Source organism: Mytilus californianus, unplaced genomic scaffold (genome assembly GCF_021869535.1).
Source record: "Mytilus californianus isolate M0D057914Y unplaced genomic scaffold, xbMytCali1.0.p SCAF_3, whole genome shotgun sequence".
In the NCBI taxonomy this organism is placed as follows: domain Eukaryota; kingdom Metazoa; phylum Mollusca; class Bivalvia; order Mytilida; family Mytilidae; genus Mytilus; species Mytilus californianus.
In genome coordinates, this window is record NW_026262679.1 from 13,423,229 (window position 1) to 13,446,487 (window position 23,259).

The 23,259-nt window shown below is 35.1% G+C and overlaps 3 protein-coding genes, 1 long non-coding RNA gene and 1 pseudogene across 4 annotated transcripts; all 5 read right to left on the reverse strand.

The window, feature by feature from the left end:
- Positions 1–1,464: 1,464 nt before the first annotated feature.
- Positions 1,465–5,194, reverse strand: LOC127732949 (sacsin-like). The gene has a single exon (XM_052242169.1). The coding sequence runs from the start codon at positions 5,192–5,194 to the stop codon at positions 1,949–1,951; it is 3,246 nt and encodes a 1,081-aa protein (XP_052098129.1). The 3' UTR covers positions 1,465–1,948.
- Positions 5,195–6,446: 1,252 nt separating this feature from the next.
- LOC127732975 (sacsin-like) lies at positions 6,447–8,308 on the reverse strand (annotated as a pseudogene).
- LOC127733380 (sacsin-like) lies at positions 8,308–10,539 on the reverse strand. The gene is made up of 3 exons (XM_052242751.1): positions 10,521–10,539; positions 9,778–10,191; positions 8,308–9,413 (listed from the first exon to the last, which is right to left on the reverse strand). Exons 1-3 carry the CDS (start codon positions 10,537–10,539, stop codon positions 8,308–8,310), a joined length of 1,539 nt encoding a protein of 512 aa, XP_052098711.1.
- A 130-nt stretch (positions 10,540–10,669) lies between these two features.
- LOC127732981 (sacsin-like) lies at positions 10,670–12,933 on the reverse strand. Its single transcript, XM_052242236.1, has 2 exons — positions 12,881–12,933; positions 10,670–11,981 (listed from the first exon to the last, which is right to left on the reverse strand). The coding sequence occupies exon 2, from the start codon at positions 11,861–11,863 to the stop codon at positions 10,838–10,840; it is 1,026 nt and encodes a 341-aa protein (XP_052098196.1). The 5' UTR covers positions 11,864–11,981; positions 12,881–12,933; the 3' UTR covers positions 10,670–10,837.
- A 453-nt stretch (positions 12,934–13,386) lies between these two features.
- On the reverse strand, positions 13,387–22,403 carry LOC127733007 (uncharacterized). The gene is made up of 3 exons (XR_007996562.1): positions 22,376–22,403; positions 14,536–14,693; positions 13,387–13,526 (listed from the first exon to the last, which is right to left on the reverse strand). It is a non-coding gene; the product is annotated as an uncharacterized LOC127733007 (long non-coding RNA).
- Between the last annotated feature and the right edge of the window lie 856 nt (positions 22,404–23,259).

Consider the following 23,259-nt stretch of genomic DNA (forward strand, 5'->3'; position numbering starts at 1 on the left):
AACTACTGAACCAAATTAAACAGAACTTAAAAAAAAAACTCCCCTGGACTTCCCCTATATTTCATTTGATTTGTTTTATTGTCCCATACAAGAATATATATGATTTAGGGGTAAGGATCTCGACCGTTTACAAGTTCTCAAACAGGAGGGGGGTGGGGGTGACCCAAGGGGACTCGCCTTATATTTCATTTGATTTGTTTTATTGTCCCATACGAGAAAATATATGGTTTCGGGGTGGGGTTCTTGACCGTAAACAAGTTTTAAAAAAAAAAAGGGGGTGGGAGTTTCCCCAGGGGACTTCCCCTCAATTTCATTTGATTTGTTTTATTGTCCCATTCAAGTATATATATATATATATATGGTTTAGGGGGTCGGGATCTCGACCGTTTACAAGTTATCAAAAAGAAGGGGGATGGGGGTTACCCCCATGGACTTCTTCTATATTTCATTTGATTTGATTTATTGTCCCATACAAGAATATATATGGTTTCGGGGTTGGGATCTTGACCGTTTACAAGTTCTCAAAAAGAAGGGGTGGGGGTGACCCCCATGGACTTCCCCTATATTTTCATTTGATTTGTGTTATTGTCCCATACAAGAATATATATGGTTTAGGGGTGGGGATCTCGACCGTTTACAAGTACTCAAACAGGAGGGGGTTGGGGTGATCCCAGGGGAATCGCCTTTCACTTCATTTGATTAGTTTTATTGTCCCATACAAGAATATATATGGTTTCAGGGTGGGGATCTTGACCATTTACAAGTTTTCAAAAAGAAGGGGGGATGGGGGTTACCCCAGGGGACTTCCCCTTAATTTCATTTGATTTGTTTTAATGTCCCATTCAAGAATATATATAGTTCAGGGGTGGGGATCTCGACCGTTTACAAGTTATCAAAAAGAAGGGGTGGATGTTACCCCCATGGACTTCCCCAGTATTTCATTTGATTTGTTTTATTGACCCATACAAGAATATATATGGTTCAGGGGTGGGGATCTCGACCGTTTACAAGTTATCAAAAAGAAGGGGGTGACCCCTGGACTTCCCCTATATTTCATTTGATTAGTGTTATTGTCCCATACAAGAATATATATGGTTTAGGGGTGGGGATGTCGACCGTTTACAAGTTCTCAAACAGGATGGGGTGGGGGTGACCCCAGGGGACTCGCCTTATATTTCATTTGATTTGTTTTATTGTCCCATACAAGAACATATATGGTTTCAGGGTGGGGATCTTGACCGTTTACAAGTTTTCAAAAAGAAGGGGGGTGGGGGTGGTCCCGGGTACTCCCCCAATATTTCGTTTGATTTGTTTTATTGTCCCATACAAGAATATATATGGTTTAGGGGTGGGGATCTCGACCGTTTACAAGATAAAATTTATTTCCATGAACAAAGTAACAAAACACCAAAATAATTCTCTAAAATTTGGTATGACTTAACCACTCATAAATCTCTAAAATTAGATATAATTTTATATCTATCAATTAAACACATCACTTTTCAAAACAAATAACTCAAACTTATTTCCATAAACCAGTAAAAAACCAGTAACAAAACACCAAAATAATTCTCTAAAATTAGATATGACTTAACCACTCATAAATCTCTGAAATTAGATATGATTTTATATCTATCAATTAAACACATCGCTTTTCAAAACAAATAACTCAAACTTATTTACATAAACCAATAAAAAACCAGCAAAATACTTCTCTAAAATCAGATATCATGTTATATCTATTTCCATATTATAATCAAATTTAATTAATAGTTGCTAATATTGTTTCTTATGTTCTCCTTCGCTTGCTCATCCGAACATAAAACTTTTCTGATTACTTCAAAGACAACTAAAGACTGATGTGAATTGAGAGATGCACCAAAGCAGTTCGACAAAACAAAGGTAAAAGTATAAATGTGTAGTGTGGCTATTGACATTTCATTAATAACTATAAATTCAAACCTTTGGGAACTGGCAATCTATTTTTAAGGTTTTCTTTTATGTAACCGTCTTTAGCCAAATCCGTCTTCCAACGACCATGTGATTTTAATAGTCTTTCAGGGATGCGATTATGTGCAGCTTCTGAAACCCCGCCGCTTCTTAAACTGTGAAGACCAAATTGTTCTTTTTTACAACCTACTTCTGACAATGTGCTTAATAACAGCTGTCGAGCTCGTGTGTATGACAATGGTTTGTTAGCTTTACACAAAATATGAATATTCCTGGACTTTAAAAAAGAAATAGCTCTAAAGATAAACTCATCTGAAGAAAGGGAAATATTTGCTGCTTTCAAATATCTTTTTAACATTGCAACTGGACATAAATCAGAGTTAGTTTTTGCTATCACAACTAAATTGCCTTGTCTGTAAACGTCGGTTTTGCTAGATACTATGGTGATTTCGACATGCGAATCGTAAAATCGTAAATTCGGTGCTTTCAAATGAGAAAGTTCACTGTATCTTAAAAATCCCGCATAACTCAAAAGGACTAAACAGCAAATTCTTAAGTCTGCTAAATAAGTAGATAAACCAAATTTTTGAATCATTTTGTCCTGTCTTAGGCATATTGGAAGCCCTAATATTTTGTCTTTAAAATTCTCGTCTTTCTTGCAGTATTCTATGCATGTCAGTAAACGATCTAATGTGAGAAATTGTGACTTATGCAATTCTATTTCTGTTTCACCTTTCATAATATCAACTGATTTCATAAACATGATCAAAAATGTTGGTGAAATTTTCTGGATTTTCAACCCTGAAAAACGCATGCTTTCCAAGACAAACATTGGTGTGTCAACGAGTTGTACTCCTAGACTTTTACATATATCAGCGATCGTAAATGTCTTTCTACATTTGAAAAAGGCCCCGGTTATGCTTTGTATCCGAGTTGAGAAGGGAAAACTCGCCTCATCAAATTGTAAACTCTTCCAAACGGCTTCAAATTCTTTACGGTTGTTTCTTAATGACACAAACTTAATGGTATTATCAACGCTAATAGCAAATAGTTCAACATTGGATTTGTGTATGTATTTATAAACGCAACAAATTAGATACTGCACATAATTATTTTTAGCTTTCTTTATGTTGGGGAAAATGCTGTGAAAAAACGTAAGACTGAATGTAGTTTCGTTATCTAACAGTCGACTTGTTTCAGTTGGTTTAGCTGTTTTTATTCTTTTTTGTAGAAATACCAAAGCTGAAACATAGCATGGAGCAACGATCAGATCTAATATAAGCTTGTTCCAGTTTGATCGATAGCTTTGACGATCCTCATCCCACAAATTTCGCCTGGTTTCATGATCTAACACAAAGTGTCCGTTAAAATGAATCGGAAGACAAGTGGAATTCTCTAAAGGTAAAAAACAATATGGCTTTCCTTCAAATTTTTCCTCTGCTTGTTCAGTTTTTGTAATATCAATCGCAATTCCACCTCGAGGCATCAGATTGAGTTGCATATTTTGAAGAGCGATTGTAACATCATTTTTGCCTTTTTCTACTGTAAATCCCAAACCATTCACAATTAACCAAGATTTCTCTATTCCATTGCTATCATAAACAGAAGCTTCATACATAACATCTGATGGATTTATTTGGCTGTATAAGCCAGTCTTTGATACAATGTCAGCTGCCTGGCAGACGTTTTTAAGAAATTGTTGACGTCCTTCTAAATTGGATTTGTTTATATTAACTGAGTAAATCTCCTGCAATGAATTATCCACTATTTCCGAAAAGGTAACTTTTTCTATATTGGTAACGAATAAGAGTAAGTCAGGTAGGTCGCTTACGAACAAATCTAAGATATTTCTAACATACGTTTCATCTACAACCGTGTTCTTCAGTTTTGATTGCTTCGCAAATGAAGCTGTCCTAAGGGGTAAACGAAATATTGTTTCCTTTTCTTTCAACAGTAGATCAGAATGGTAGCATTCAAACACATCCGAGTAATCCTCCCAAAGTTCCTCAAGTTGTATATATTCTATACCAGACGCTGATGGTGTTGCATCAGGAACACAAATACAGTTTGGATCAAGAACACACAAAATCCGCCCACTTTCAACTTCTGGACCTTTGGTCAGAAACGATGGAACATCAGTTAAATGATAGACAACATTAAAGCCAACACCATATTGTCCTGTTTTTGTTGGGTCCATCCGTTTACTACAGATGCCTAAATCCTGTATTCCATCCAAATCTTGCTCAGAGAAAGCACTATCGCTGTATACAAGCAAAGCAGGTCCTTGTAAAGGTTTCCATGATTCATCAAACAACTTATCGGACGGATGATTATTGAAATCTGCCACTATGTGGATTTCAGACGCCTTTGCGTCGTCCGCATTTTGTACAAGTTCTTTTAAAACACCAGAATCGCATGGATACCCGTCTAATATACTCTTTATTCTTGTGGTGAGTTCCTCTCGCTGACCAAACCTCCGTGTCCTTGAACATAGTTGAAGTTTCTTTTTTCTTTTGGATAGTATTCCTAAGGATGATGCTAATGCAGGTGATATCAGTTCATGCGTAAATCTCATTGGTCGCCTAGACTCAATGTCACTTTCTTGGACGCATAATAACTTTGTTGAGGTTAACACATTTGCATCATCAGGAACCATAATACTAGGAAGTGACTTAAGCTTTGTGTGTTCAATGTTCATAGATTGTTCAAGTTGAAACAAAAGGTTAATATAGATTTTTATGTCCCTATACGGAAGTGGGGAATTGTGGTATTTACTCTTAAACGAAACAAATGTATCTAATATTAAATTCACTCCAACTCGTTGTCTGATCCCAATACACTTAAGGAAATGCTTTAAATATTTCAAATGGGGCGCATTGTGAACGCTGTAGAAATATGGTTTACAATCATAAGCTACTTCTTCAAACACTTTCTCTGGACAAAGAAAAGTATCATGCAAAAATATGACAGAATAACGTTTCATTTCCTCTAAAGAACTGTTCAGTCTTCTCATTCCCCAAGTATCACTTTGAAGTACACCATTCAAATACATATATATTTCCATTGTCACTGTATACAAAGTTTCAACGAGCTGATCGTTAATGTCGAATTGTTTGCTTTCTTTGGCAATATTTATAAGATTTCCAAAAACGTGTTCTACATCTAGAGTGTAACGCGTTTTTATTCCAATTTCCTTCAATAAATTTGCATAATGCGCACTTATTTGTTTATCCAATACCAACATTGTAGTGCCAACAAGACAATAACAGTCATACAAATGAAGTTTATTGAAGCTTTCAAAGGGGACTGGTTCAATTATGTTGTGGTTTTGATTTCCGCATGATTACACCTCTGTGTTAAAATCATTTTCTTTATTCCCGGCCCATGACAATTTCCAGGATTTGGGTTGCTTCATACATGGAAGAAACTCTTCATTTTCTAGCAATTCAATGTGTAGATTAATGAATTTTTTATTTATGTATTCAAGGAAATTTGTACATCGCTCTATAGCACACCCTGTGCAAGTCTTTGCTTTTGCTTTCACTGTTCTTGCTCTATCAATAATTAAATTTGGAGTAAGCGTGTTTGTTATCACATCAAGTCCACTCGTTGTGAACAGTTTGCTAAATGTATATAGTTTTGATGATTGGCTAACGAAGCGTTCGTCGTCAATATCGAAAAGACCGCTAACGAACCCGTTTCTGTCAACTATTTCGTTGGCACATTTTAATTTTCCGTGTGGGTCTGTTGGGATGCATGGATAGTTGTTTAGTAGACAAATAACGTCCTTATCACACCCGTTTAACGCAAACATAATTACTCCGTCCCTTTTGCCTTCCCAGATGGTATCAGCAAAATTTGGTAGAATAACGTGTTGGTAAAAATGATAGACTGTTATCATTTTCTGTAAAATATACGAGTCACAGTCAGCATTTTTGAAGCAGATCAAGACATTCCTTGGTATTTTGATAAAAACTTCATCTTTCCAGTGTAGTTTCCTACAAGCTTCTAGTGCTACATCTCAAAAGTTCGATTCAGCAATGTCGGGGTGCAAAAAAGCACATTCATCAAGTGAAACACATCTCGAACCACCTGTTCTAAACACTCTGCATTTACTTTTACTAATGTAATTATATACCATTCTTTGGAGAATCCAAATATTATCTGTGGAGTTTTTACTCCTCAGTTTTGGCCACCGTTCGAAATATTCTTCAACCGGATTGATATTTGAATTTTGGAGATATATAAGAAACTTTATATAGGCATTGCATACTGCATCTTGCATCAATTCTTTATTCCAGATACTTTCAAAAGAAGATTTGTCATCTGTTGAGTCGGAACAGAGTCGCTGGCGATCTGCAGTAACAGCAAAAAAATCCGTTTATATGTACTGGTAGGTTGGTCTCTATTGGTAACGGAAGGAAACAAAAAACATGGCTAGTTCTGTAAAATCCCAATGGAAGTGACTCGAAGTTAATCGACCGAATTTTTCCGTCATCTACTTAAACTGGGCATGCTATTGATGCAACTGCTGAAACTCCTTTCTCTTTATACTTAACTGACATTTTCCAACTACTGGACGTCCCTCTTTCCCAAGTAATTATCCATTTAGTATTTGAATTATACTCCTTAGCTCCAAGATCTTCTTCGGCATAGGAAAAAATTGAAATGTCAAATATTGCACTAAATAATGATGGGAAAGTTTTTAGGTTTTTCGTAGACTGATGTTGAAGTTTGACTTTGGACAAGCTCTGTAATACAGTTGTGACGTTGTCAATATCCTTGCTTCCAACTGGTATATCAATTGGCCGTTTAAATTTTCGTTCAATTCTGAAAACTAGTTTAGATTCAACGGGGCTTCTTCCGTCGTCTTGTAGAAAATATAGTTCCACTGACATCACGTTTTGAGTGAACAGAAGAAAGTTGCCTCCAGATTCCATGAACATATTCAGAAGTCGTACCATTTCTTGTTTATCATAAACAGTGTGACTTATTTCACTTAGATCAGCCTGTGGTCTTGTTCTTAAAGGAAACCTAAATAAGGTTCCGTTATATGATAATTCTCTGTCCTGTGACACAGTGAGATTGCAGTCAAAAACTCCTTCATATGGTAAAAACTGGGTGCGCATAGTTTTTAACATATTTCTGTTTCTAGATATGTTGATTTTTACTCCTGGTTGATTTTTATTTTTTAAGGCTGTTCCGAGATACTTCGTGTGAGGATCGAAAATAACAATGTTGTTTCCACTTATGAAACTTGGGAGCTCAGTTAAGTTGTACACTGAACAAAACCCAAGACCAAATCTCCCGATCTTTGTTGTTCTTTTGTCGCACCATTCAACTTTGTGATGTTTTCAAGGTCTACTTGGGAAAACTGTGCATCATTGAAAGACCATAACGCTGGTCCCTGGCATTCTACCATTCCTTTATCAATCAATTTAGTGCGTGCGTTTTTGTTTTGACGTTCATCATACAGGAAACACACTTTTGTTGCACCAGCATCGTCCGCATTCTGTATAAGTTCTTTAAATACTGAAAAACCATCTTTGTACTCCTTTAGCAGGGTTTTGAGTCTTGTTGTCAGTGGTTCACATTGTCCCCATTCTTCCAGCCATTCTGTGTTCTGTAAAAGTCTGTCAGTAAGTGAAGGTACACCGAGTTTAATTGCAGTATCCATTGGTATGTCATGGTGTATATAATAAACGTCGTTCCCGTCTTCATCAGCAGAATCTTTCAACCAGTCTTCGTTGCAGTAATTGAATTTCGATGCAGGCTGTAAAACCAGTTTATTTGCCTTCTCTGTGTGTACTGGAAATAAAATTTCATCTTGCTGTATTCCGTCTTCTTCTTTCAAGATATTTAATATTTTAACGACTAGCTGTAAGTCCTCTGTAGAATCCTTTTCGCTAACTTCATTAGAATCGTGTTTTTTCTTTATCAATTTAAGGACTTCGACACATAAATCCGAGGGATTATCAGACAGGCAGAATTTTGTTTCTGTGAAAAATGTTTTGAATTTTTGAAGTTGAAATTCTCCTGGCAAGGTATACAAGTAGGGTTCAAAATTGATGACTGAATGCTTATTTTTTGAAAAATAAATCTCCTTTGATCGGACAAACTTCGAACCTACCCATATCCATTCTTTATCTTTGAATTCATCAAGCGCCTCTTTCGGATAACTGCCGTAATTATCTACTTGGAAGTGAAAGATGTCGCTTATTAATGGCAACAACTGCGGTTTGTATATATCGTCATAGCTATGAGCTATTATCAGTAATTGTGCAATAACGTTTTTCACATCTGGTGTTTTATTCCATGAACATTTTGTAGCTAAACTTGCACATGCAGAACTGCTTACTAACGGTAATACTCGAATTTGAGTCCTAATTTTCTTAAATATTTCAAATCAATATTAGTCTTCTTCACATCTGGAAAGTCTTCTTCCACAAGGATTAGTTTTAAACCTTCGTCTTCTGGATCAAAATATTCAATTGCACATTTTCGTCTCCCCTCATGGTCATATACAAATCGAATATGTTTACAAACTTCCAAAATACATCCATGTAGTTTATTTGGAAACCCTTTCAAATGCGTCAGTGCGTGCTGGAGAACATTCCTCTGATCAATTTCTGAATAACAACCAATGTCGTTTTCTAAATACTTTAAAATATTCACCACTGCACTGTTGAAATCAATTTCGTCCATCTGTAATGCAACGGCTAGATTATAATGTGGTTTGTTTCTTGCATCGATGTTTTCAACAAAGTATTGTACTGATAGATCTTCTGTATGAACTATTAGCGCCAATTCGTTTCTTGAAACAAAACGGCTTGTGAGGCGCTCGGTAAAGAGATACAGTGAAGAAAGTATTTCCGCCGCTCTGCAAGGTATCGATTCAATAACAGACATAAATGACACAAAATCATCTCTATCAGCTGCTGTGCATTCCTGATTGAAAGCTTTAATGAGTTCATCACGACAACTGTTAACACTAACAGCCTCTAAAAGTCGACATACATTATAGCCTGTCGGTTTGAAGACATATTGGTCGATAGCTGGAAGTTCTGAGATCTCTCCCCACAGCGCAGGCAGTATAACAATATCCAACAAACTGAGACATCTACATACACCATCTGGTAGCTCTTTAAAGTCTTTAGATGATTTGATGATAAACTGATTCGATAACTTACATAGTATCGTTTCTTTTGTATCATCTAGCAACAAGGTATCGTCACTGATGATTGGCACCATAAATAGATCTCTTAAGAAACCGAGGTCAAACTTTCGGTCCTTCAGGAATTTCCAAACTTTTTTCAGCCATGTTTCGTTTGTTCTTTTGTTGGTCGTTTTCCAAACAAGCCTTTCTCCTATTGTTGTTCCAATATTTTTCTGTAATGTTGTTCGTAGTAGACCAGCTATTTCTTTATCTGTTGACTTTGAGAACTCCTGCAACTGAAATAAACCTAAACAAAAAAAATATTTATTAGAACACTGAATATTGAAACAGAAGAGAAAGAACCTCTTTGTCATCAAAATTATCTTCAATTTATTTAAATGAAAGTAAAAGATTCGATGCTCTTATATACGATTAACTGTTTAATATTTTGACATAAAAATAACCTATCTGTTTTGTTTCCAATGCAAGAACAGTTGTAAGAATTCGAACTAGCAGTGTAATAAAATACTTGGCATAACAGTTAAACAACCAGCACAGCATAACTGTTTTTCTTAATTTGTGTTGACCATTAATTCGTGACGCAATTTAAGATATAACAAAACTGAAATTTCAATAATTGCATTTTCAACATTTATAATTTGATTTATTACCTATTTTGCAAATATTTAGAAGATTGTCATATATTTTCTTTTGAAGATCTTGTTTCATGAATTTTTCTTCAAGTCCAGGAAATAGTTCGATGACATTCTGACTCACATACACTATGTCGTTGGAGGTACGGTCAAATTCAGCAAAGCATTCATTGTGCAGAGGGAGCAATGGAACACCTTGTAGAATGCTCTGGTCTTCACAGGCAAGCAAAAACTGTAAAATGTTCATTTTGCCTGATTCTGGCAAACTGTTTAGGTATGGTATGTTCATGAGAGCTGCTGCAGCAACCAATTTTCCTGTTATAGTCACAATCTCTATTCCTTTACGTTCAATAGCAAACAAGATTTTCTCCTCGCTGTCAACTATGTTTTCCTTGTTCAGCAACAGAAAATCTAGAACACTTTTTCTTACTTCTATAATAAGAAGTTGTATTAAGTTTAAAATCTATGTTTACAGTTTAAGTTGACATTAAAACGTTAAGTATTCTAGTTAAAATCAACCGGCTTTATCACATTTCAAATTGATAGTAAACTCTTTGTCCACGTATAAATATTGATTTTATACTGGATTGAGCGAACCGTTTTAGCATTATACAAAAATTGTAATTATAACAAACAGCTTTGTGAAATACACAAAACAAAATTTAAAAACTCTTCTAATAGAACTCGAACTCTTAAGATGTGGAAGCTGTTCATTCCAATTTGAGTCCTTTTGTATTTAAAGGCTTTATTAGATTATTCACTAAACGTCCATAAACACATTTCCTGAAGACCTGTGAAGACGACAAACAATATTTGATGGTTAAATTCAAAATTTTAAGTTATAAAAATAAAGTGAATAACAAAGTTTATTTTATCGATGGTATCAGAGCCAAGAAAATGAAAATTTGCCGAAACTAACATATACCACAAGCCCATTTTTGCCTATGATTTAAGACAACAGTTTTTTGGGGGTAAAATTCTAAATAATAGCTATAGTAAGTCAAGACGAAAATATTAAATTAAAACTTTTAAAGACACAAAGTTGCTGACTGCTGCTAGTTTCTGTTTGAATACGAGTTTACCTATCGCTTCTTATGTTTGTTTTAATATGACTTCGCTTACCGCTGATAGTGTCTTCAAAAACATCGAATACAGCTTCTTTGATACTAATCCAACATCCTCCATTGTTTTCTGTGAACAAAAACTTGCTTTTAAAGAGTGAATCAAAAAATGGCTCTAAAATATTCTTCCAGTGTTCCGTTATCTGTCGACAATCGGGTATAATTCTTGTAACTATGGCAACCGAATCTGGCGTAATGGTGTGGTCGATTAACTCTAATATAACATTGTAGTACAATTCCGCGAGAACTTCCGTTATCAAACAGTTATTCCATCTCAATGACTTGTCCTTGTAAGTTCCTTGTCTCATCTGATCTGCAGTAGGCCATTTAACATGTCGTCTATTCTGACTTAGAGCAAAGTAACCATTCGCGTGCACAGGAAGTCCTGTCATACAATTCTCTGTTAACGGCAATGGCATAAGACAAAACACGTGACCTCTGAACTGGTCCTCTTTCATAGGAACTGCAATGCTAGTATATGGACTATAAGACAATGATTCGTCGAGAGAAAGAATTCGCAACTCTTCAGACATATTGCAACCTTTCATACAATGAAAAATGATCCATTCGTCTGTATGGACATTGCCTTTATTAAACGTTTCAACAGCCATGCTGTAATTAATGCCAAATGTTTTGACATGATTACGTCCTTCTCTCACGCTTTGAACAGACTTGTCCGAAATGTTAACACTATAGACTGGAGAATTGTCGTAGTTTTGGTCTCGTCTGTAAATCTCGTCTGTAAATCTCCAATCGATTTTTTCTAAACATTTTAGAAACAACAGTTCGACTGGAGCTTCGGCTTCAAATGCTTTAAATAAGTCCATCACTTTTATCTCATCATAAATGTTTTCTGAAAGTTCTGTTTTCACATGTCTCATTGGGAACCTAAACAGTGTACCCTGGAAATTCCCCTTTTCTATGGTCTCTGTAGAAAATCCAAACATACCTTCAAATGCTGCAAGGCAGTCAGTTACATCCATTCTCTTTTATTTTCTCATTTTCTCATTTTTAATTTCATTATTATGCATACCCGATCAGAACGTTTCTGGTGGGGATCTAAAATCAGTAACTTTTTTCCACTGATAATCATTGGGTAATCTGAAATGAAATATATTCTTGTTTCTTAGCGCCTCTGTCTTAAGATTTTACAAATATTTGGATGAAAACAGTCATGTTTGTTACCGGACTGACCTCTTATGTTGCTCGCGATCCAAATTACCGTGCAATTGCAAATCGCAAAATTATCAATTATTATACTAACTTTACTGCACCAGAATCGCATTTTGACAATAAATGCCTCTTTAAACAGTTATGCACGTTACCAATATATTTGCAAATCCAAAACTAATTCGAAAATTAAAGATCTGATAAAACAAAAAATAATAGAGTAAAAGTATAGCCAAAGCCGTTCAAAGAATCAAAATTTTGATTAAGAAGATAAATTCCTCAAGTCAAAATAATTTCAAAAAATTTATAATTTTGTTACAGCATATTTCAATAACAAAATATACATATGTTCATGCCAGTAGAGAAGTACTGGCACCTGGGCTGGAAATACCTCGTGGACTAGCAGTCCACCAGCAGAGGTATCGACCAAGTGGTAGTAATCACAATAACGGTGCCATATGTATTTGACCAGATGTGTATTTCGACAATAAATGTCTCTTTTTAAAAAGATCATCGAGATCAATATATTTGACATCCAAAAGTTATCAAAAAATTGAAGAGCTGAAAAATGTATAGCCTGAAAGCCAGGCAAATTGTCTTAAATGAGAACTCGAAGAAATCACATAAATTTCGTTTGACGTACTATTAAACTCTAGATAGTGTGTTTTTTTCAAACTCATCAATACAAAATTCCATTCAGAAAAAAACGAGCTTAGAATTTATTTTCTAGAGAAAGAAATCATTCTTGGTTTCACAAATACAACACTCCAATTCAAATAACTTTAAAGTAGTATAGATCTATCTATAGTGTATGTTGTATATAATAATACCTGTTATATGAAATACTGATTTAAATCCTAGACCAAATCGTCCAACTTTAACCATAAACCAATAAACCATAAACATGTATCACCAAGTCTAGTATAAGATTCCCCAAAAATGCATCTGACCTCAACAACTATTTATTATTGTGATACTGTGTAATGGTATTATAAAAGTCATAAACATGTATTACGATTTTTTAGACAATCTATTTCTTATTACATTATTACATACATCTCAGCATAACGCAAGCATGAGATTCAAACAATAAAAAAAATCTTATATGAGAAACTACCGTTTTCTAAATGAAACCGTCAAATGAATATGTACAAATATGCGATGAAATACACTAAAACAATTCATGCTGAATGTTTTATTAATGGTGAATACCTTAAACAATAATTCATAGGAATACAATGAAGTGCCTCAGTCATGGTGAATGCACTAAAACTATTCACTATGATTTCATACCTTGAAAAATTCAAGTTGATGACTTGAAGTAATTTGTGTTGAATATACTTTATAAATATATACCTTAAAATACTTCTTGAAATATTGTTTCTCAGTGCTGGATATATCTTGGTTGATTTTGCGTTCGTCATACAAAACTTTCATTAATGAAGCCTCGGCATCTTCGGCATTCTGGATAATTTCCTGCACATAAAAATGTTGACACTATAGCAACAAAGGCAACTAGAGGTACCAAGGACCTGAGTTGACCACCTGGTATTTATCAATACAATTGGAATCATACAGGACCCTTTATGATAATATACGTCTGCTCTATATGGCCTACATAATATACGCAAGGAGTGCAATCACTTGTCAACAATCAGATTTCGTGACTTACATCAGATTCTCAGTCACTATAAGTTTGATGTCAACTATATTTATCAATAAGAACAAACTTCCTGGACACAAAACGAGATTTCTAGAGCAAAGGTTGGTTTTATATTTACTTCCAAATCCCACCCCCATATTTTTGCAACAAGGGCATTGCAAAGGAAGGTGACATCTATGAACAGCCGATCGGACAAAATTGAACAAAATTTAAAAAAACAGACATTTAATACAAAAACAGACTTCAAAAACGAAAACAGACATGAAAAATGTGCAAACAAACGTTAAAAAAATTTAAAACAGACGTCTAAAACGAAAACAGACGTCAAGAACGAAAACAGGCAAAATTAAAACAGTTTTGTTCAATATTGCCAAAATGGCTGCCCATAGGCACCAATTGTACTTACATGAAAATTGAGAATCTTTTCCATAAAGCTTGCAGTGATCTTGATATATTTGACTTACAATCAAAACTAAAGTTAAAGTATTAGTCATTTTCATACTAGAAAGAGCTGGAGAAAACAGGCATTGGGTTTTTAAAAGAAATGCCATTGGAAAAACTGCTTTCAAATCCGATTCGTGACTTATCCCCGTTTAAATCCTGTTAGAATATAATTTACATGTAATTTGATACCCTACAATTCATAAGAAAATACAGAGACAACTTTTTTCCGCCAAAATTTCCAATTTCTAAATACTTGTTTCTTTAATTCGTCATAGTTTTGATTGATAGTACATTAACTAGTAGGTGTATTAACAAATTTTAGTTTTTATTGTCAAATTCATTATTATTAAAAAATGAAAGCATTTAATTTGTATATACCTTTAAAATCTGTCCGTCGTCTGGGTATTCATCTAAAATTTTCTTCAGCTGATTTATCAGAGGAGGCTGTAACTTCTCCGAATATTGAACTTCATCGTCTGATGATTCATCTGATTCCTCCATTTTGTTTTCAATCACTCTCAATTAATCTCTGAAATCTGAAGAAGTTTATATTATACTTAGTAGTAAACATAAATACTTTTTTCTTCAAAACTGCATGCACCTCTTACACCGTGCTAATTGGAGTCATATCTAAACCGAAAAATTCAGAATAAAACTACTGCGGCGTGAACTATATAGTAGTACAACCTAAAAAGTTTAGTTTTTTCCCCGTTGAATAGGGTGATAACTTCTGCATAATTCATTTTTATTCCTTTCCTGTTGCTCTAACTTTTCCGTTGTTTGCTCTCCAAGTTATGGCTTTTATAGTGTTTGCATAAGAAAATCAATAAGATTGTGCATAGAACGCATAAAAACGCATATAACGACACATTTTACTTAGATTTATTATACGTTCCTTCATTTTGTTGTCTAAAGACATGAATTATCCAAAACTGGATAGTAGAGGTATAAACGTTGTTTTTTTTTAAATAAATGTAGTCGGTTAACGGGATATATATCTGACCTGTAGTCAAGTCCCTATGGTCAGATAGTTTTTATCTGTAGCGGTTTTTAAGATAATAGACTTGCATTTTACCCTTTAATCAGGGGTGGATTCAGGCGGGGCGTGGCGGGCGTGCGCCCCCCTACAATTTGCCAAACATGGGTTGTCCTCAGCTTAATAAAGAATATTTCGATAATTTTACCTCAAAAATTTTTTCGACTCGCTCCGCTCGGCGATAATCTATGTTTGCGCCCCCTAACCTAAAATCCTGGGTCCGCCCCTGCTTTTGCTCAATTTTTAGCCATGTGGGCCAGGTTGGTTAGAAAGCAGAATCATTGGACATTTTCTTTGATTTAGGTGCCCCAATGATGATTATGGCAAATATGATTCCAATTGGCTTAGTAGTTTCAAAAACCTGGTAATAAATTGTTCAAATAAGGCCTTTGAAAATAGTGGAAATAATTACTTTTGGAGTGTCAAAAATTTGTTGGAAGTACTTGATAAATTGCATGCTTATATTGGTGATTTCGAATCTGTTCAAAGTTTTGATTTTTCTATCCTATATACCACGTTGCCTCATAATCTTATTAAGAAAAAAATCACACACCTGATTAAATGGGCATTTAAAAAGTCGGAATGCGAATATATATGTTCAAACTCTTTTAGGTCATTTTTTAGTAACAACAAACAAAAGAACTATGTCAATTGGACCTGCTTTGATACTATAACTGCCCTTGAATTTTTACTAGATAACATTTTTGTCGCTATGGAGATTCCGTATATCGTCAGGTTATCGGAATTCCCATGGGGACTAACTGTGCACCACTTATTGCGGATCTGTTTCTGTATTGTTATGAGTTACAATTTATGACTAAAATCAGCAAAGACCCATCGAAACAACATCTGATTCAACTTTTAGATATTTAGATGATATATTGGCTCTCAATAATGACGACTTCAGTATGTACACAAAAGAGATTTATCCTGCCGAACTAACTTTAAATAAAGCTAATACTAACAATGAACACTACCCTTTCCTGGATCTTGATACATTTATCTTTAACGGGAAGCTTAATACCAAAATTTATGATAAAAGAGATGATTTTTCATTTCCTATTGTTAATTATCCATTTTTAAATGGTGACGTTCCCTTGTCGCCATCTTATGGTGTTTATATATCTCAACTTGTTCGATTCGCTCGAGTATGTAACAACGTATTTGATTTCAACGAAAGAAATCTCTGTACTACTGAAAAATTATTACACCAGGGTTTTCGATATCACAAACTGGTCAAAACATTTACTAAATTTTATCATCGGTACAAGGACATCATTCGTAAATATAAATCAACATGCAGACATCTTATACGTTCAGGTATTTCACATCCAATATTTTATGGTAATATTCTTTACAAAGCACAAAAATGTCGGCATTCACCTCAAAAGCTTACCAAACCTTTAAACAGACTTATTCGGAAAGGATATAGTTACAATACTGTTGTCAAGTCATTAAGGATTGCATATTTTGGTATTAATATTGATTCACTCATAGGGTCTTTGCATCGGAAATAAACACATTTATTCTAAAACCAGTTGTTGGCATGATACGGGTTATGTTCCTCCCATATATTTTATGATGGTATGATACTAAACCCATAACGGGAGGGAGTGTACTTGATTTTGATATGATGTTATAATCTTTCAATAGTTTAATTGAGGTCTGGAGCTGGCATGTCAGTAACTGCTAGTAGTCCTTTGTTCATTTATGTATCATTGTCATTTTGCTTAGTTTCTTTTGTTACCTATTCTGACATCGGACTCGGACTTCTTCTAAACTGAGTTTTACTGTGCGTATTGCTATGTGTTTCTTTATTCTACATTGGCTAGAGATATAGGGGGAGGGTTGAGATCTCACAAAACATGTTTAACCCCGCCGCTTTTTAGCGCCTGTCCCAAGTCAGGAGCCTCTGACCTTTGTTAGCCTTGTATGTTTTTAAATTTTAGTTCATTTATATGTTTTGGAGTTTAGGGTGACGTCCATTTTCACTGAACTAGTACACAATTTTATTTAGGGGCCAGCTGAGGACCACCTCCGGGTGAGGGATTTTCTCGCTGCGTTGAAGACCCATTGGTGGCCTTCGGCTGTTGTGTGCTCTTTGGTCGGGTTGTTGTCTCTTTGACATATTTCCCATTTCCATTCTCAATTTTATCATCAGAGAAGAGTATTTGTAAAAGTTAACGGACGACGACAGACGCCACGTGGTGATAATAGCTCACTTGACCATTCGGGTTAGGTGAGCCAGTGGCGGATCCAGAACTTTTCATAAGGGGGGCCCGCTGACTGACCTAAAGGGGGGGGGGGGGGGGGGGCGCCCGCTCCAGTCATGCTTCAGTGATTCCCTATATAATCAACCAAATTATTCCCACAAAAGGGGGGCCCGTGCCCCTCAGCCCCCCCCCCCCCCCCCCCCTGGTTCCGCCTATGTGAGCTACAAAAATGTAAAAGGAGATGTGGTTTGATTACCAATGAGACAAAAATCCAACAGAGACCAAAGGGCACGGGTGTTAGCAACTGCAGGTCACTATATATACAGCTTTTAACAATGCGCAAAAACATACCATTCAGTAAGCGATATGCTTCTTTGGGTTTTGACGACTATGTAGACAATTCTATATTATAGTTGTATTGCTTTTTTATATATCTTACAGCAATTGATAGATACATATATATATCCCTCAGAATCAAGGAATATTTTTCCAAGGACACCACAAAAAGTACCACTGATAGTAACACAAGTGATCTCGACTCAGATGACGACCAAGAAGATGTCGATATTCCCAGATTCAGGGAAAAAAGTTCATGGATTCCTAAACCCAGTAAATGTGCTACTTTAGAACATATTATTGACAAAATTAAATCCGACGTAACACATCTGTCCACTGCCACTTCCCAAACATTCAACAATTTATCGTATGAAGAAAATGAAGCTGTGCGGCTACTTAAAAACAGAGACGACATTATAATAAAACCAGCAGATAAAGGTAGCGCTGTTGTCGTCATGGACAAATGTGACTACATTCAAGAGGCAGAACGTCAACTCTCTGATGAGAGATTTTATAAGAAATTAGACTCTGACCCCACCCCTCAATTCAACAAAGAGATCACCACAAACCTGAAAAACATGTGTGAACAGGGACATATTGATGAAAACACATTTGAATATCTAAAACCTGAAAAATCAAAGCCGGGGCGTTTCTATCTTCTGCCCAAAATACATAAAGTCAATAATCCAGGTAGACCAATTGTTTCCGCTAATGACCACCCTACAGAGAAAAAATCAGAATTTATTGACTTTCATCTGAGACCACATGTGGAAAATTTACCATCCTATATACAAGACACAACACATTATCTTAAGAAAATGGAATCTTTGAACCCTCTCCCACCTGAAACGATCCTTGTCTCGCTTGATGTTACCTCCCTCTATACTAACATCCCCCATGATGATGGTATTGAAGCCTGTAGGGAAGTCTGGAACTCTCGTAACACCTTACATCCACCGACTGAATGTCTCATCCAGCTTCTAACTTTGGTATTACAATGCAATAACTTCACATTCAATGGTGAACACTTTCTTCAAGTAAATGGAACAGCAATGGGAACAAAGATGGCCCCGTCTTATGCCAATATTTTTATGGGAAAATTAGAACAGAGAATTCTCAATTCTTCTCTTTATCAACCCCTCTCTTGGTTCCGATTTATCGATGATATTGACATGAAGTGGGATAATACTGAACAAGAACTAAATTTGTTCATTCAACATGCCAACGATGCCCATCCCTCAATAAAATTCACATATGAAATCTCTGACTCTAAGATCACATTTCTTGACACTACAACGCAAGTGAGGGATGGAAACATATTTACACATCTGTATTGCAAGCCCACAGACAAACATCAATATCTATCTCCTTTGAGTTGTCATCCTAAACATTGCACCAAGAGCATTCCCTACAGCCAGGCCATACGAATAAAAAGGATTTGCTCCACCAGCGATATTGCAAAAAAAACGACTACCTAAAACATCGGGGCTACAAAAGAAAAGACATTGATAAAGGTTTTTCTCGTGCTAACAACATCAGCCGAAATGAACTTTTACAATATAAAGTCAAAAAGGTCAACAGGAGGGTGCCTTTTGTGTTGACTTACCATCCAAAATTTGACAACTTATCTCACCTAATACGCGATAATTGGAAAGAAATAGAAAAACATCCTAAACTATCCAAGATCTTTCTCGAGCCACCTGTACTGGCTTTCCGTAGGCCCAAAAGCATTAAAGACTTGCTGGTGAGAGCTGATTTATCCTCTCAAGCAGGCTCTTCGTCTGTGGGCTCTTGCAAGGGTTGCGGAAACAAACGATGTCTGACTTGCAAACAAATACTGGTTACCCAGACTTTTAACAGTCACTCCACTGGTACAGAATACACCATATTTTGCAATGTTAATTGCAAGACTACAAATGTTGTGTATCTTCTACAGTGTAAATGTGGTAAACAGTATGTTGGCGAGTCAGAACAGCCGTTTCACAAACGAATGAACGGTCATCGTAGCGACTACCAATGCAAGCCAGACCTCCCTCTCAGTCGACATTTGAGATCCCCTGGCCACACTAAGGCAGATCTCAATCGACTGACCATTACAATCATTGACCACAACTCTGCTTGGTCTAGGGAGGATAGACTCACTCGGGAAAGATTTTGGATAAGAAAATTAACAACTTTGGCACCAAATGGGATAAATGAAAAGATGTAGTTCAACTCCATGCAGTGCTTCACATTTGGGTTATATTACTTATTATTACAGTCTCTGTTTCTATTTCTTTACTTTACTCATCTCTAAAATCTGTTGAATATACCAATTTAAATTGCTTAATTTTTTGAGGGATGTAAAAGTGCCAAGCCACGTTCAACTAGTTAACCTTAGTCAAAATTTATTATCATATTTTAACGGCCGTTTGTTTGCGATGTTTAAATACGCAGACTCTGTTGTAACTACTCTACCGTTGTCAAATTTGAAATATTTACAAATTTAGATCGTTCAGTGCTGTTTATTTGGAATTCTATTTGACGCAATCGTTCTTGTAACATCATAACTGTCGTCACCGTTAAAGCTTTGGAATTGTGCTAGTTCATATCGCACATTATTATTTTTATTTAAAGCATATATTTGAACTCTCTGCTGTAATTAGTCATATAACCTATGTCGTGTTTAACAAATATTTAGAATTCTGCAAGCGTCTTACCTGATGTTCGGTTTGACTTTTTGATTGTATAAATTTCAAGATTGTTATAGTTTAATTTAAGTAGACTGATATATGATTCATTCAACATCACAATCATATTTACTGATGAAGGATATCTGTTATCCGAAATATTTATAAATAATTACATTTATAGTTCCTTTTTTTTGTTATTGGTGTTGTTGTGTACACTTTTTAGGCGTTTATATAATTTATTTATTGTGTACATGTATCGTTACTCGTAACGATCCAGCGCCCTCGTGGGAAAAATCGTTGACTATTATTCAGACGTTATATATATATATATATATATATATATATATATATATATATATATATATATATATATATATGTGTATAATAAAGTCTAAATTGAAAACAACGTTCAAACCTATGATTGCGTTGGATAAAAACCGCAATTTTTATACGTGTGCATGTAAAACAAATTTCTTGGTAGAGGGGTCTAAATACAGCACAAACAACATTTTCCAAAAGACCAAAATAGTGAAAAAGTATATTTTAACAAAACGCATTTGACTAACAGGTCGAACAACGGATGTTCTTAAACCCTGCTGACTGCCATTGGCGATTGCCAAATAAATTCAAATTTACAGATCTAACATTGTTGGGCTGAATTTGAGATTATTTTAATAAATGATTAGATTCATATACATTAACATCATTTGATTCTTTTTCAAATAAGGGGGGTCTCTCGGCACTGCTCTTTAACTCAATCTATCAATTTCGTTTTATATACTAATTACAGATTGTGGTCTGATGTAAATCTGATTATTGTGACTCCTCTATCATTTATCTTTTATTCAGTTACAACATTTCTTTTTTAAAAGTTACCAAGTATGTGCGTATCTTATTATATTGCCTTCTTATAATGAAAAATCCTCTCTGAAACCCCCGAGTCAGTTGCATCGGAGGATTCACAAATCCCACATTATGATGAATGCATATAGTAAAAGCTACAACTTCTAAATACATATTTAATTTTCTATAAATGAAAAATATAACCTTTTTTCAACATTCTTTAATATCTGCCACTTTCTTGGATCATAACCGATGCACTGGTTTTGCGCCAATTGGCATTTCATTTGCGCAAAAAAATCTTTCATTTGCGCTACAAACCATAATTATACTTATTTGCGCAATAAAAAAACCATTTCATTTGCGTCAATTATACAGGTAAATAGTATAAGACATATATTGAAAGAAACTGGCCGTGCGAGACCCTCATGGGTAGTCAAGGTCGTTAAAAACCACACTCATCAAGAAAAAGAGACTTCTAATTACAATGTTACAAAATAACACCTGGACACAATTATCGAACCCTATGGTTGCATATGACATACAAACTTCGAAGTCCTTATTGAACAGACCAGAAGGATGAGACAAGCACAATCTTTTATGGCAGTACCTCTTAATATTTTAGAACAAAGTTTAGTGTGCACATATTTATACAGGGAACACTTCCAATGTTCCAAATAGGGAATAAAAGGATAGTTATCAGTACCAAATCAGATGTTGGGTAGACTCTCTAATTTTGGGATTGTTTTTAAGATTTATATAGAATAAGGTAAACGCGTCCATTTTGCCATTTTTTGCCAATGAGACACACACAGTGGAGACGCATATCAACCAGAGACCAAAGGACGTGGATGTTAGCAACTAAAGATCATCATGTGGCCTTTAACAATGAGCGAAAGTACATACTATATAGAAAGCTATAGGATGCATATGTCTAAGCTGCTGGTTACGGACGACCGTGTGGTCAATTATAAATATATATATATATGTGTGTGTGTTGCTTTTTGTTGCTTAGTTGCTCTATTGTAAATATGTGTTCTTTTACTGCCGTTCAAAAACTAACAAACATTGTATAGATTTATATCTTTTAAAAAACATGCGAAATGATTTATTAAACTTACCTAACATATTAACGATACTCAGAGTATGTCAAAACCTATAAGAAGGAAGGAAATGTGTGGTTTTCCTGTTTGAATTGTTTTACACTAGTCATTAAATATATCTAGCTATGTTGCAAGATGTGCATATTGTCAAATTATAAATATACAAATGGTTTAGTCTCTAAGAAAAATAGTTTTACACTAAAAGCGCTTTATTGATAACTCTTGTCCTAAAAAATGCACACACTTATGTAGCTGTTAAATTAATAATGAACTTCAATATATATTTTGGCTTTACTAGTATTTTTATTTTATTGTTTTAAATTTTATGTATTTTTTTTTGGGGGGGTGTTGTGTTAACCCATGGAATATAACGTTCAATAGTCGACATTTCTAAATCAATTAGGAAACGTTAGAAGCGGCACTTGAAAAAAGTATACACATTTACCCTATATGTAGCTCCAGCTCAGTCCGTTCCCCTGTGCCCCCCCCCCCAAAAAAAAAAAGAAAAAGAAAAGAAAAGAAATAAATATAAAATCCGCCTCTGACTTCATAAGTTAAAGCCCGGTGGTAATAGATAATGTATAAATGAAAAGCAAAGCAATCATTTGCAAATTTATAACTGTTTTCAGATGGCTCGTTCAGTATCCTCGAGCTTCGATTGAATACTAGTAATATAATGTTTAATCATCGTGTTGAGGTATTTGTGAAGAAATTGTAGAACATTTTACCTGATACAATTTATCGAAATATCGCATGAACCTTATTTTTATTTATAGAAAACTGCAATTCTTTAGAAAATAAATCCTCCAAAAATGAGGGAAAGTGCTCAAAAAGTAAAATATATCTTCGGTGATCAATATTTATACGTCCAAAACCAAATAAAGGCATGGTGTCTAGGTCGA